This window comes from Danio aesculapii, chromosome 11, assembly GCF_903798145.1.
Source record: "Danio aesculapii chromosome 11, fDanAes4.1, whole genome shotgun sequence".
Lineage (NCBI taxonomy): Eukaryota > Metazoa > Chordata > Actinopteri > Cypriniformes > Danionidae > Danio > Danio aesculapii.
Genome location: NC_079445.1, coordinates 641,725 through 659,224, shown reverse-complemented (window position 1 = coordinate 659,224; position 17,500 = coordinate 641,725). Strand labels below are relative to the sequence as shown.

General features: G+C 36.4%; 1 protein-coding gene across 1 annotated transcript in view; it reads right to left on the bottom strand.

The window, feature by feature from the left end:
• vgll4b (vestigial-like family member 4b) overlaps positions 1-16,957 on the bottom strand; it is a 54,425-nt gene extending 37,468 nt beyond the window's left edge. The window contains exons 1-2 of the mRNA XM_056468850.1: positions 16,847-16,957; positions 13,837-13,913 (exon numbers count right to left, since the gene is read on the bottom strand). Of these exons, the coding sequence (XP_056324825.1) occupies positions 13,837-13,900 (64 nt within the window). The 5' untranslated portion in view covers positions 13,901-13,913; positions 16,847-16,957. The remainder of the gene's footprint in view (positions 1-13,836; positions 13,914-16,846) is intronic.
• Between the last annotated feature and the right edge of the window lie 543 nt (positions 16,958-17,500).

Sequence of the window (17,500 nt, the reverse complement as noted above, 5' to 3'; positions counted from 1 at the left end):
TGAGCTGGACACATGCCTAAAATAAACCCACTCTCAAGCTGAAAACTAAATCAGAAACTAGAATCAATTCAGTAAGAACAGGACAAACCTTAATGTTTGGTAGTCATTTCTATATGCTCTTAGATTAAGAAACATGCCAGGGTTTTTTTTTTCTTAAAAATGTAAACTTTTTGTATTTATTCGCCTGATTTTCTATTCAAATATGACATTGCTGCATTTTAAGCACTATATTTGCTGGATCAGCTTGTCAGATGGTGATCATAACCACACTTTTTCATGTACCAAAAATATATTACATTTAATTTAGTCAAATTGCTTACCATAACATTTTACTACCAAGTATTTATTTACAAATGTGCATTTAACCGTAGTTTTATATCGCGCTCTTATATGTTAATATTATAAGATTATAGCATTTTAAATAAAAAGAAATTAAAGAAATATGAGAAATACTTATTTTTAAAATACAAATATTATCATCATTCATTAATTCCTTCAGCTTACTATTCCAGCATGTTTTAAGTAGCAAATGCCCTTCCAGCCGCAACCCAGTACTGGGAAACACCCATACGTTTTCACACACATGCTCATACACTTCGGCCAATTTAGTCCAACAATTCCCCTATAGCGCACGTGTTTGGACTGTGGGGGAAACCGGAGCACCTGGAGGAAACCCACACCAACACGGGGAGAACATGCAACTCCACACAGAAAAGCCAACTGACCCAGCCGGGACTCGAACCACTGAGCCACCTTGCCGCCAATTAATTATCATCTTTCATTAACATTTTTAATGAAAATTAATAATAATAATAATAATAATAATAATAATATTAATAATAATAATATTAATAATACTAATAATAGTATTAATAATAATAATAATATTAATAATAATATTAATATTATTAACAATAATAATAACATTAATAATAATAATAATAATAATAATATTAATAATAATAATATTAATAATAATATTGATAATAATAATATTGATAATAATAATATTAATAATAATAATAATAATAATAATAATAATAATAATAATAAATAATGATAATAACAATAATAATAATATTAATAATAATAATAATAATAATAATAATAATAATAATAATAATAATAATAATAACAATAATAATAATAATAATAATAGGCCAGCTCAATTAACTTTCCTCAGTCAGAATTTGGCCATTTTGATAATAAAACAATATATCATGATAGTATCATGACTCAAGCAGCATGATAATATGATTTCGTGGAGTTTCATGGTGATTTCCAGCATTACTAGCAAACATTAGAAAGTTCACAGCTGGTTAACCTTCAACAGAGAGCTGAAGACGTTATTCAAAGCCGCTCCATTGATTTGCATTGAGCTCTGATTACAGCCGGCTCTCCAACGGCTCCATGTGGATTGCAGATCTTTGACATCGGGGTAAAGTTGAATGTATATTCGCAATATTTGCACTTTCTCCTCAATAATATCACTTCAGAAAAGTGTTCTTTGCTAATTCTGAATAGTGAAATCACATTAGCGGCTAATGACTATCAACGTACAGCATTGATCACAGTCAGTTCAATAGGGCTGATGTTGTTTTACAGTAATATTTACATGCCATTTCAGACCCGATATTCAAAGTAGCGTAATAAACAATAAAGCCAAAACACTGAAACTGTTCATTAACAGATATTTGTACAGTGTATGCATGTATGATATACAAAATATGTACAATTTCAGAGAAATGTAATTGTGAATGATTATGTGATTGATCTGTAAGAGTGTGATTTAACAAACAGTGCTTATAAAAGAGTCTTTAAGTAGTTTGTTCAGTAATGCCGGTCAAATGTTCACGTTGTTGAAAGATTATTCTTACACGAGGCTTGCTGTGATTTTCTATGGCTCCTGCGGGCGCCAGATTGGATCCAAATTACACCGATCCCTCAATCTGCCTCTTTGAACATCATGAAAACACACCATCATCAAGCTAATTAGTCTATTTCACAGCCTCTCCGTCTCCGGGATCTGATAAAAACAAGTCGGGTTCATGTCCAAACACATAACCAGCCTCAAGATTATGTCATTTCAGGCTAATAATGAGCTCTTTTTTCTCATGCCATTGATCCCTTAAGAACCAAGTCAAATCCCAGGCTGTAATTTGAGACTGGCGTTATGTAAGCAGCGGATTTACACAAAAGTTCACTCAAAATGGATACATTTACTCAACCTTACAGAAGTGATGGAAGACTGAAATACAAGAGAGAAAGAAAAACAATGAATGAATGAATGAATGCATGCTTTGAGTGGATGGATGGGTGGATGGATGGATGGATAGATAGATTATTGAATGAATGAATGAATGAATGCTTTAAGTGGATGGTTTAATGATGGATAGATTATTGAATGAATGAATGAATGAATGAATGCTTTAAGTGGATGGCTGGATGAATGAATGAATGAATGAATGCTTTGAGTGGATGGGTGGATGGATGGATGAATAAATGAATGAACGTTTTGAGTGGATGGATGAATGGATGAATGAATGAATGCTTTGAGTGGATAGGGTGGATGGATGAATGAATGCTTAGAGTGGATGGATGGGTGGATGAATGAATGAATGCTTTGAGTGGATGATTGGATGGATTAATGAATAAATGCTTTGAGTGGATGGGTGGATGGATAAATGGGTGAATAAATGAATGCTTTGAGTGGATGGTTGGATGGATGGGTGGATGAATGGGTGGATGAATGAATGAATGTTTGAGTGGATGGTTGGATGGATTAATGAATAAATGCTTTAAGTGGATGGGTGGATGGATGAATGAATGCTTTAAGTGGATGGATGTGTGGAAGGATGGATGGATGAATTAATGAATTAATGCTTTGAGTAGATGGGTGGATGGATGGATAAATGAATGAATGCTTGGAGTGGATGGGTGGGTGAATGGATGAATGAATGAACGAACGCTTTGAGTGGATGGGTGGATGGATGAATGAATGAATGGATGAATGAATGCTTTGAGTAGATGGTGGATGAGTGAATGGATTAATGAATGAATGAATGCTTTGAGTGGATGGGTGGATGGATGAATGAATGAATGCTTTGAGTGGATGGGTGGATGGATGAATGAATGATTTGAGTGGATGGGTGGATGGATGAATGAATGAATGCTTTGAGTGGACGGGTGGATGGATGAATGAATGAATGCTTTAAGTGGATGGGTGGATGAATGAATGAACGCTTTGAGTGTATGGGTGGATGGATGAATGGATGAATGAATGAATGAATGCTTTGAGTGGATGGGTGGATGGATGAATAAATGAATGCTTTGAGTGGATGGGTGCATTGGGTGTATGGATTGATGGATGGATGGAATGGGTGCATTGGATGTATGGATGGATGAGTGGATGGGTGGATGGATGGATGGATGGGTGAACTGGGTGGATGGTTCCACTGGGTGGATGGATGGATGGATGGATGGATGCACTGAGTGGATAGATGGGTGGATGGATGAATACTATAGTAACCAGCCATACTATAGTAAAGTGTATTATATTGTGTACTGTAGTGTAGTATTTACACCTCAATGAATGCTACATCAACAGTATTAACTGATGAACTGTAATAAATACTGTAGTAAATTACTACAGTAAACTATATATATAGTTGTGTAAAACTTAATAATGTGTTTGTTTGTTTAGTTGTTGAAGCAGCTATAACATTACCTCAACACATTAATTCAGGTTCCCTTTAGCATAGTTCAAAAACACTGCATTTACTATACATGACTATAGTATTGTTTTACATTAGCCATTAACGTTTCAATGCGGTGAATGATCGTAATCTGTTAAACCTGAATGATCTTCTCCTTTAAGAGTGGTTAATAACCGCTCGACCTGACAGATTATAGCCTACATAGGTGTCAGGGAGGGTTTCTAGGGGACGCTGCATTGTTGTGGTTGTTTTGGAAAAGAAAGCGGATCCGGGAGTGTGTGGATCAGCGCTACAGTGAACAACAGAAGGAGCACTTAAAGTATGAACACTACACTGACAACACGATACTGCTGTGAAGATGCTCACTATAAAGGAAACACGAGTCGTTCAGGTGTGATCCTCCTCATGAAGACTGAAAACACTGAGGGAACTCAATACTCACGTGTAGTGAACCACTGTTAGGCATTACGTAACAGTAGTGGAGTTATTTAACACTGTATCAGGACAAGATCTATCTATCCATCCATCATCTGTCTGTTTTCCCGTCAATCCATCCATCCATCCATCCATCCATCCATCCATCCATCCATCTATTTATCTGTCTGTTTTCCCGTCAATCCATCCATCCATCCATCCATCTATTTATCTGTCTGTTTTCCCGTCAATCCATCCATCCATCTATTTATCTGTCTATCTTTCCATCCATTAAGTCAACCATCTATTTATCCATCTGGATGTTTTTTTTATCTATCCATCCATCAATCCATCCATTTGTCTGTCCAATCATCCAATTATTCCTCAATCAATCTGTCTATCTATCTATCCATCTGTTTATTCAACAATCTGTTTATCCATCTGTCTATCTGTCCGTCCATCCATCTATTGATCCATCTGTCTGTCTGTCTATCTATCAGTCCATCTTTCTGTTTTCTCTATCAATCTTTCCATCTACTAATACATCTACCCATCCATCCATCTATTTATCTATCCATCTATCTATCCATCCATCTATTTATCTGTCTTTCTTTCTATCCATCTGTTTATTCAACAATCTGTTTATCCATCTGTCTATCTGTCTGTCCGTCCATCCATCTATTGATCCATCCATCTATTATTCCATCCGTCTGTCTGTCTATCTATCTGTCCATCTTTCTGTTTTCTCTATTAATCTTTCCATCTACCAATACACCTACCCATCCATCCATCTATTTATCCATCTTTATGTCTTTCTTTCTATCCATCTGTCTATCCATCATCCATCTCACCATCCGTCCATCCATCCATCCATTTATTCAGCCATCTGTTTATCCATCGGTCTATCTGTCAATCCATTTATCCATCTGTCGGTTTGTCCGCCTGTCCATCTATCGGTCCATTCATCCGGCTATTGATCCATCCATCCATCCATCCATCTACCTATCTATACATTTAAAGACCTATTTTTATAGGTCATAATATATGTCATGTGCAAAAGTAATAACCCACAGCAACCCTCCTCCCTCCAGTGTTTTTCCAGTCAGTATTTCAGTGAGTGCCCTCCACACTAAAGGGGTTTCCACATGAAAGAAATGAGACTTTATATATATATATATATATATTTACTAAAATATTATATTATATTATATTATATTATATTATATTATATTATATTACATTATATTATATTATATTATAGGCTGCTTCTGTCCTCCTATATAGACTCAGAAACCTACATACAGGGTCATTATTGCTATATGTTCTTGTTTTGTTTCTCTTTCATTTTTTACTATCAAAGTCTAGATCATTTTTTTACATCCCTATAAAATTCCATTATTTTTCTAAATCAGGAATGCTAACTTTTTCACAGGACTTTATGTAGTGATTCAGATAAAAAAACAAGACTCAATGCCAAACTCCAATAAGGAAGAGGAAACTAAAGAACAGCTCTGCACAGCATCTTCAGTTCAAATAGAGTCTAAATGATTTGTGCAGTCGTGACTGAATGTTTGTGCAGCTGAAAGCTCCGCTTGTTTACTCGAGGGCCAGTAAATAAAATGAAAAGGGAACAGATGTTTTCTACACAAACAAAACAAAACAAAACTGAATAAACAGGCAAGTTCACACTCAAGATCGGATTCAGTTCAAACTCTTGAAAATAAAGGTCACAACACAATAAATCATCTTACAGATTTGGAGACTCTATGTGAAATTATTATTTGCCCCTGAATAATTGTAATTATTTTATTTTACTTTACTTTTATTATTTTTACTTGTACTCTGAAGAAAGTCAGAAGAATTATTTTAGGCTGGAACAAAAATTTAAGTATATGTAATCCATCCAGCCATCCGCCCATCCGTCCATCCATCCGTCTATCCATCTGTTCATCCATCCATCCATTTATACATCAATCCACCCAACCACATCCATCCATCCATCCATCCATCCATCCATCCATCCATCCAATTATCTGTCTATCCATCTATCCATCAAAGAAAGTATAATTTCTTTTAGTTTGACTGGAATAAAAAAGATTTATATATATAACATGCAATTTTACAATTTAAAACTCGCAGTTTTATATCATATATATATAGATATATTGTCCTTGAAGTCCCTGATGGACTATTAATTAAATTTAATTATTTGATTAATTTAGTATTCAACTGTATCTTTTAAAGACTGAAGATAAAGAAAAGCGTCATTCTTTCATGATCCTGGAGAAACAACAGCTAATATCCTGAAGCATGATTGCTGGTTAAACACAGTTAACAAGTCATCTATTACAGCTCTTTCTGTGTGTTAAAGCACAAATCACCTCTCTGTGAGAGCCACTGTTTGTTCACCAGACTCAGTGAAGGAAACCTGTTATGATCACTAATAAAGACTCTTATAAGACTCTAAAGAGCATATAGAGTTCAATTATTATTATTAATTATTAATTATTATTATTATCATTATTATTATCATTATTTATTATTATTATCATTCATATTATTATTATTATCATCATCATCATCATCATCATCATCATTATTATTATTATTATTACTATTATTATTATTATTATTATTATTATTAATAATAATTATTATTTTTATCATTATTATTATTATTATCATTATTATTAATATTATATTTTTTAAATATTTCCCAAGTGCTGTTTAATGGATAAAAACAACATTTGATTAAACCTAATCATTTTAAGAACTAATTTTCATTCCTTCATTTTCCTTCAGCTTAGTCCCTTTATTCGTCAAGAGTCACCACGGCGAAATGAACTGCCAACTATTCCAGCGTGCTTTTTACGCAGCGGATGCCCTTTTAGCTGCAACCCAGTACTGGGAAACACACATACACACTCATTCACACACACACTCAACACTACGGCCAGTTTAGTTAATCAATTCCCCTATAGCGCATGTGTTTGGACTCTGGAAAAAACCGGAGCACCCTGAGGAAACCCACGCCAACACGGGGAGAACATGCAAACTCCACACAGAAACACCAACTGACCCAGCTGGAACTCGAACCAGTGACCTTCTTGCTGTGAGGCAACAGTGCTAACCACTGAGCCACTGTGCTGCCAAGAACTAATTTCTAATAACTAATATATTTTGTCCTTGCAATGACGACAGTATCTATTTTTCTATTTGATACTAGAATTCAGCTTGTGTATATAATATTGTATAAAATTAAACATGAACAGGATGATGTGATGTGATGAGATGATTGACAGGTTCGTAACCAAGCAACAGAACGCTCCGTTAATCTCTGTTAATAGATCTCAAAGCTCACACTCTTCTGTTAGACAGGTAAAAACATGAACGTTGTCTTCACAGATAAACTACGTTGTTGGACGTAGTGTAGGTAGGTGAACTGGAAACGCTGATGATTGTTGCTAAGGCAGTCACTGTGGAATCCATGTAACATTAACAGATCCTTACTCTCATGACTCAAGCCAAAATCAGGGCAGACAGCAGATCCTTCAGTCCAACAAAAGAGCAGGAGAGTAATTATTGACTGGCCTGCGAGGCGTCCGAGTGTTTGAGCATTCCTCAGAACAATAACACACAAATATCAATCTTACATGAGAGGGAAAGAAAAGCGGTCGCAGGATTCAAAGGTCAGCTTCCTGTTTGGATCCTGTTTGGGCTGCAGGTGTGAGAATATCAATGGCAGCAGAGCAGAGCCAGCACAAACACATAAAACATACATACATACATACATACATACATACATACATACATACATACATACATACATACATATATATATATATATATGTGTGTATACACACGCTGTACAAATAAAGGTGAATTGAATTTAAATGTATTTTCTTTCTATACCTAGGTGATCAAATGTTTATTAAAGTTTTAATTTCTTCTAAAACTGATAATGGGTTGTAGTAATGACTATGGGATAATGTGGCTAACCCATTAGAGACGTCTAGAAGGGTTTGCAGTTTGTCTAAATGAGTTGTGTGTCTGGAGAAACCACTTTAAAAGTGTTTAAACCATAAAACAGCATAAGTGTGTTGTGTTCGTCTCTCTAATGCTGGGGAACATGCTGTAATTGTGCAGTTTTGCCTGAAGCTTCAGCCCAACACAAGCCGTCGCCCGACATACAGAACCACACCTGCGGATAATGGGAGCGCTCACAGATCTGTGCTGAAATTACACCATCGTTCTGCGCTCCACTACATTACTGTTACACTGAATGAAGTGAAGTTCGGGATTACTTTTCACATTCAGGTCAATTAAATACACACTTTAAAACAGGTGTGGCTTGTTCAAACTGTGCATTTAGAAAGAGCTGAAACACAATTCTCAAGATTTTTCTTGGACTCAACTGAGCTGTTTTAATGTTCAATCTGGCCGGTATGAGCAGCACAACTTTATTTGGTGGTATGAGTAAATGTTTTTCATGATATAGCGTTCATGAAGGGCTTTATATAATGAATATGCTTTAATATTTAAGGAAAGGACTTGATCTTATTTGATTATTGTGTGTGCACACTGTAAACTATTACATCAATTCATGGTGTCCCAACACAGATCATTCATTCTCTTTTCAGCTTAGTCCCTTTATTAATCTGGGGTCGCCACAGCGGAATGAACCGCCAACTTATCCAGCATATGTTTTACATAGCGAATGCCCTTCCAGCCGTAACCCAGTACTGGGAAACACCCATACACTCTTGCATTCACACATATACACTAGATTCAATTTAGTTGATCAATTCCCCTATAGCGCATGTGTTTGGACTTGTGGGGGAAACCGGAGCACCCGGAGGAAACCCACACCAACACGTGGAGAACATGCAAACTCCACACAGAAATGCCAACTGGCCAAGCCGGGACTCGAACCAGTGACCTTCTTGCTGTGAGGCGATTGTGCTACCCACTGCGCCACGTGACGCCCACGATGAACAGAATAATTCTTTTAAAAAAAAGTAGTATTAAGTAATTAAAGGTTCAGTGTGTAAGTCTGACACCCAGTGGTTGAACTAGGTATTGCATTCCTGGATCAAAACAAACTCAAGCGCAGGTTGCCAGATTGATGACACCAACAGCAAGGCTGATTTAAGTTGTGTCCTAAATTAGAGCCATGGCACCCGATAGAAGGGATATTTACTGTATTAAAAGGAGTTTTTGTTCTAAACAACGCCTCAAATGAATATATTAGAAACGGCTTCTGTTTCTCACAGCTGAACAACAGTATAAACTGATCAGCTCAGGTGCAGCTCATGTGCTTTATTCTGTGTTAAATGCTAATAATGTGAGTTTGACTGGCATTTCACATCACATTTATTGCCATACTACTGAAAGCAGCAGTAGATAGTTCACCTCAGATCTGGACAATAAAATAAATCGATTGAGAAGATCTGTAGAACTGAGACTCAAACCAACACATATCAGTGATTCAGCATCTACATTTTATCATGTTAAAGAGGTTTTATAAGTTTTAATTAGATTATAAACCTTACAATTTCGTTGGAGTGCAGTGAGTGCTCATATTCTGTGCTTCTGAATGGCTGTATTTACATTTCTATTGTTCAGTATTTATCACTGTGTATCTCATCACATAGCTTGTTGCAATGTTACAATGTAACCTGCTCACCTAATGTATACGCTCGTAATATTTATTTGCTAATTAATAACCTCATATGGAACAGAATCTGCGTCTCATTTCGGAGTCTGCTACTGTCCACCAGAGGTCATACTTCAGTCACGGACGCATGCTTTCAGAGCCTTTCTGAATGAATGAAATATGCTGTTTTCCAACAAGGCAACCAGGGGTGCTGAAATATAACTGGCTAAATTGGACAGGTTAAAAAAACATAAACAAGACAGCCAATCCGGCACGTAACACAAGTCAAAACAGAATATCTGACTTCAGCATTGTTTTTCAGATAATCAAGAATGTTCACTGAGCATGTTTCTGAATATCTGCACACATATGATGGTGTTTTTATGCTTTAGAGGAGTCAAAAACATACACACAGCACCTTTAAATTCCTTATTCAGTAATTAAACTGCTTTTCAGAGAACGATTTACATATTTAAATGATGTAATTAGTCATTAAATACTTTTTTTTTATCTTAAAGTTTGGCAACTCTTCTAAAATGACCCAAACATTATAAAACATTTATCATTGCTATTTTCATCAAGACTGAACACTTTTAGGATACACACACACACACACACACACACACACACGCACACACGCACACACGCACACACACACACAGTGATAATCTGCTGCTTTATCTCTTATGACTACTCTCTTGCTAAACACTTTCTCCACTTCTGCAGGTGCTCTAATTATAATAAAACACACTCTTTACTGTAGTGAGTGTGGAGTGTTGTCCACTGAGTGAACACTGCTGAAATACTGCACACTGATGAGGGAACACACAAACATTCACAGAGTGCGTGATGAAGATCAGCTTCTTTCTTCATGCTGAACAGATTTGAGGATTGAAATGAAATTGATCTGCTTTATTTGAGAGCTTCACTGAAGGCGGCTCATTTTGACCTGAATGATGAACAGCGTTCACTCAATTCTAAAACAACAAGAGGGTTCAGCTGATTTAATGTTTATTAAGTGAAAAAATAATCCCAAAGGCTCGCAAACGAGCAGCAGGAGCCGGCACTGTTGTGAAAACAGGTCAGACTCATTGTGAAGACACAAAGACGCACACAGGCGCACAACGACATGACATCAGCACACAAAAACACAGCAGGAGGGAGGAAGAAACACAACGGACAACCCAAGCTCCTCCAGATGCACACACACACACATTCGCTCGCTCTGACACCATGACCCACATTCAGATACACCAGAGAAACAGGAGGGTACGAACAGTACACTTGTGCCAAAAAAAATAACCAAACACTTTTCTAATGGGTGAACACAGGCAGCAGTGTGTAAGTATCTCCCGCAGCCTAATAGTCAACATGAGCTAATTGTGTTTGTTCTAATCAGACTTGATGAATGAAACACTTTGATTGACATTCTCCCTCATCAGAGGAGGAAAGCCCCGCCCACTAACGCCCATCTCTCCATCTCATTAGCATAAACAGCAGCCCTGAGTGAGAAGCAGCCGTCTGTCCATTAGCCATTAGAGTGTTTGAGCTGCTGAAGATAATGTCAGCATAGACTAAGAGGATTCTAGATGTGGAGTTTTAGATGAACAGAGACAGGAGTGACATAGACATGATAAATCAATGGGCATGTCTTTGGGATTTGGGCAGTGATGGAGTTATAAATATACAGTGTTGCTAATGGCGATACTTTTTTCAGTAACGAGTAAATAAATGAGTTAACTGTTTCTGAGTTACGTGGGCCAAAGTTGGTCCACTGCAACCTCTGATTTGGCCCACCATCCCATCTGAGAAGAGAGTGAGGATGGTGGAGAGTGCTGGGAGAATGCTTTTAACAGAGATAATCATTTCTGATTTGACAATCTTTGTTTGTTTGTTTGTTTGTGTTATTGTTGAGCTGCAAAAAAAGCTAATTGAAATCAAATTGTATGTGATTTTTTTAAAATGTAAATAAGGTCACTGAGCAGATAGAGGACTATGCAGAAGACATCAGTGAGCAAATCAAGGCAAAAACTATTGCAACTCCATTCTGCTAGAAATGAAATTGTGTTTGTTTTTACTGTAATAATTAACTCTGAAATGTAAAAAGAAATGCTTTATTAGTTAATATAAAGCAATTTTCTAGTTATTTGTAAATATTACTACATAAATTAAGAAATTACCTATGCAACTATATTTTCCTTCAGCCCACGAGCCTCAATCAACTTTGCTTTTTGGCCCTTCATAAGAAAAAGTTTGGGCACCCCTGATCTAAAGCATCGCTTGTGTTTAATTGTGCAACTATAGTAATGATCATATTTATAATGATATGTTGAATTTGATGGTTGTCTCTCACATTGTCCAACAACAATATTAAAATATAGATATTTATTTCATACAGTAGTCTTTTGACAAATTAGATTTTTTTTAAGTAACGCAATAGTTACTTTCCCTGGTGATTACTTTTATAATGATGTAACTCAGTTACTACTGTGAGAAGTAACTAGTAACTATAACTAATTACTCTTTTAAAGGAATGTGCCCTAAACTGATTATGGGGGATTAAACATTTTAAACTATTCATTTAAGGCAGATTTACACCAAAGATGATCACAATATAGCTAAAATCAATAGGAAAATTAATGCATAAATAGACCACGCTACAAATGAGCTTTGTTTTTTCAGCTAACGTTTGCATTTAAAAAATAAATAAATAAAATAAAATAAAAAATAATAATAAATAAATACATTTAAAAAATAAATAAATAAAATTAAATAAATAAATTAAAAAAAATTAATTAATAAAAAAAATAATAAATTTAAAAAATAAATAAATAAAAAAATAATAATAAATTAAAAAAAATAAATTAATTAAAAATAATAATAATAATAATAATAATAATAATAATAATAATAATAATAATAATAATAATAAAAAAATAAATAAATAAAAAAAAAAAATCACAAATTTAACATCTATACAAATTTGGAAAACAAATTGCAGAAATAAATCTGTAAACAAGGCACTGTTTACATCCCTTGTGCTCAAGAGAACAATCCTGACACTTCCTGTCAAACTGGTGCATATGATGGAGAATAAAGGCAGTTTCTGCAATGAGTCACAGAGCAAACCACACACACACACACACACACACACGCACACACACACACACACACACACACACAATAACAAACACTGACATGTGATCCTGATGTTTGAACACGATCTTGCGAGTCAGTTCTGGGATTCATTTATCCAAATCTGGCTTTTCAAACCAACTAAACGGTACATAGAGCCAAACGCACTTTGTTTTAATACTTTATTTTGACCAGTGCCGGTTTGCTAGGGGAAACAACACTCTATTGCTCGCAAATCAGTCAGTACATTTTGTACTTCTAACCAAATCCTGCTGTGTCCAACAGAGCAAGACTGAACACACACATGTTGCACAATGACTTCCAATAACACCGAACGCCTAGTGAGCAGGATTTGTTCATACTTAATCTAGGAAGGAATCTGTGATGGAAAAGTTGGAGAACAACTGCACGGCCTGGCAACACAGGTGACGGCCAACAGAGCGGCTCTTTTATTGTTTGGTAAGGCTCTCGCTGTGATCATATATCAGAGCATTAAGCTGAAAACAGCTGCGCCGAAGGGCATTTCTCATGTAAACGATCAAAGACTCAACAGAAGCAGAGCAAACACTGACTTATGCAAATTCACAAACAGTTCTGAGATCAGTCAGTGCATCAGCAGACCAACTAATATAGCAGAGATTTTGCAGAGTTTGATTTATTTAGATGTGATTTGTAAGGCGTCACGCTTAGATTGACATTAAAGCACAAGTGATTGCATTTATGTAGAATGCATGCTAACTGCAAGTGAAGCATGCACAAAAAAATGCAATGTCAAACCATGGGGGAAATCATCTTCCAACATCACTCAGTGTGATAAAAACATTTGCATAAAAACTTGAAACAACATCATGCTGACTCAACATAATCAACCAGCTGATCATCAAAGTCCATCCCTTAAAATCAAAACTAACTCACGTTTCTCGTCATCTTGATGCACTAAAGACGCCGCTCTTGATAAAACATCCAAAGGCGTTTCCATGCTGGATCAGACCCTGCGCACAAGAGCAAAACAATCAGACAATTGAAAGCACAGTGGGTCATTTTATCCACTAGAGGGCGTGTGATCACAACAAACAAATGAGTAGTTGGATGGCTCTGTGGCTGAGTGTGGAATCATGGGAGTTGTAGTCATCATCCTCCCGCAGAAGTCATGTTGATGATCAGTGGACCAATCAGAAGAGCTCGGAGGCGGGGCAATCATTGCGAGCTTTTGTTTATAATAGAAAGTTGTCATGACAACTGTTTTATTTATTGTTGTTATTGCTAATTGTGCCTTTGTCCAGAATACATTTGTCCAGAGTTATATGCTGTATCTTTAAGTGGTTATCATAGCGTATTTTTTTTCCTATTTCTAATAAGTGTGTTATTACATCATATTCATAATATTGCATCACATGGACCTCGCATTTGCTGTGATTTTTTTTAAACCCATTGCTGAGTGCCGCATCCTGTGCTTTTAGAAGCAAAGACGCATTCGGTATGACTGAACTCAAACAACAGCATGTTAAAGCATCGCTGACTTATTTCAGTATGTAGTTCTAGCTAAAATGGAATATTGAGAAGGGGGCGGGGCTTTCTTTTTGCGTATTCTTGTAGCAAACTAACAGTAAGAGGGGCGTGGCTACAAATATATATTTACTTTTTTATATTATTATTATTACTACATATTTAAACAATAAAATCATATCAATAACCATGACTTTGGATTGACGTGGCTAAGAAAATTGTGGTCGAAGCATCAAACTATGATGTCATGTTCAAACCCAGATGCTCCGATTTTGATTAAAGATTACCCAAACAAACTTGTTTGTTTGTTTTTTCTCCAGTGGACTAAATTGCATGGATGAATTGTTCACCTAAAGAATAACAACGTGCGCATGCAAAATACACATTGTTTTGATTTCACACACACTTAAAGGTCCATTTAAGTGCTTTGACGTGCATTTTTTATTCGATGTTTGACGTAATCTCAACTAAACATGAAGAGAGGGGGCGGGGCACAAAAGTAGCTCCTCCCCTTAAAAAAAACTGTCAATGGTGTTTCATTTTTCTCACAGCCCTGCCAATGAGAGTGGTTGAGCTGAAGCACATCCAATAAACAGCGAATGAGATGAAGGGGGCGGGGAAACTAATAGAAATATCAGTCACTAGAGAGCATTTGATTGGTCAGAAGATTTTGATGAGAAACTGAAGTATGAGCTGACGGCAAAAAATAAATCATTGATCGATTTAAGCGGAAGTGACAAACTAAGCTTTGGAGGTTTATATTGTTAAATGCAAATTTTGTCACTGCTTTGGAAGCCACTAGCGAATAGATATCCTCAACACTAACATCTTTTATTATTATTTTAGTAACATTTTATTTTGAAGTCCGCATGAAACGGAAACTGCGACTGTTTTTTTTCCGTATTGTGCTGAAGTTCCTATAGAAATGTAATATTACATGAGAAAACAGTGGGCGTGGCTTGTTTTTTTTCAACTGCGAGCTGATTGGATGTAGTACAGTAGGCGTGTCATTCAGAAAGATGGGAAAAGGGTTTGGGGAGAGTTCACCATTTCTGTTCGTTCACCATTTCTGTTCGTCAAAACTGACAGCTGGAGGGGCGTGGTTAAGCATGTTAGCCACGCCCAATACCTCAGACAGACCTTATCTGAGAATTGAACTGAAAACAAACAGGAAGTGCATTTTCAGATTTACATTAAAGATTACAAAGGCAAACTATTGTTTTTCCTCTTAATGACATGCACAGATGAACTGTTCACAACAGAACTAGCAATGTGAGCTAACAAAATCAGTATGGTTAATTTCCATTTTATGTGTATTTAAAACGAACAGACTGAAACTAACATCTAAAATAGTCTATTTTAATTTCACAGGACCTTTATAGACTGAATTCAGGATGTTGATAATCCAGCTCGTGTAGTGTTTTTGTCGCGGATTCCCAGAATAAACACTGGAAACATGCGAGTTTGTGGAGCAGCTAGCGTGAGTCCCGCTTCCCACACTCACATTCCTCAGACAGCATTCCTTTACACAGCTGAGTCTCTCAAACACACACACACACACACACACGCACACGCTCTCTCTCACACACACACACACACACACACACACACACACACACACACACACAGACACACACGCACGCTGTGTTTCTGAACTTAGTATTAAACACAAAACGAATTGAATAAACACATTCTAGACGCGCGTCTGCTGCGCGACGCGTCAATACAAGCGTTGCGTTCTACTTAAAGGGACAGTTCACCCCAAAACTGTATTTACTCACTATGTACTCTCCCTCAAGTTGTTCCAAACCCTCATGACTTTTTTCTTTATGTTGAACACAAAAGAAAATTCTTAAATAAAGAGCTGCAACCTGTAAATATTGACTTCCACAGTAGGAAAAAACAAATATATGGACGTCAGTAGTTGTTTTCAGCTTTTTTCAAAGCATCTTCTTTTGTGTTCAACGGAACAAACAAAATCAAGCAGGTCTGAAACAAGTGAAGGGTGAGTATTGACAAATTTAATTTTTGGGTAAACTATCCCTTTAACGGACGCGCGCGATGTTTATTATTATTAATATTATTAATATTATTATTATTATTATTATTATTATTATTATGCTTCACTGTACCACGAGGAGGTCAATGATTTACTTTCAAAGAACTCCCGTTAACGTTACATATTAATGTGCTAACAAACACACACACACACACACACACACACACACACACACACACACACACACATTTTACAAGTGTCCGGTGTTCGGTAACGTAGTGTTGGAACAAGAGTCCGATAATAAAACAAACTTTTAGTTTACAAATACTACTCGGTTACAGCCATAACTCCACACACAATCGCTCTCACACATGAACACACTCAAAAACACGCAGTTTGAAGAGGAAAAAGCACACACACCGTGTAGGGTCTCCAGCCCGGAGAGCGGAGTCCGGCGGAGCAGAAGCCGGAGCGCGGCGCGCGGATCCGGGATTGGGTTCTGGATTCGGCCGCGGCGGCAGGAATGTGTGGAATGACGGAATCCTTTTCCTAGCAGGTGATGAAAGAGCGCGATTCTCATTGGCCAGGGTCAGCCCATGAGGTCAGCATACATTATGCTAATAAATGCGTGACATCATATCCTTGCAACAGGTACAACGTGAAGGGGAAGTAAACAGTCTGCTTACTGTTCACAAAAGCAAGATTTGTAAGTGTAAATCTTCTTATTTAAAATTGAAATTAAATGTATTTGAGTCTAATGAGGGATCAACAAACTTGAAAGCAATAAGAACAAGGACTTTGATGAAGGATTGAGGACTAAATGACTGGAAACCTCGTGAAGTCGTGATTGTAGTTGTTTGATTGATGACATTTGTTGTTAATGTTTTTCAAGCATTCAATAAAACAAAGAAGAAGAATTAAAAACTGAAAAACAACAGTTACAAAGTCCATTTTCTGAATATTTTCCTGATTTTATAACTAATAACTTTATTTTTAATTGACCCTGACATTGTTTGTTTGTTTTAATCTATTATTTTCTGTTTCTCATCTATATTCTGTATATGTTTTAGTTAT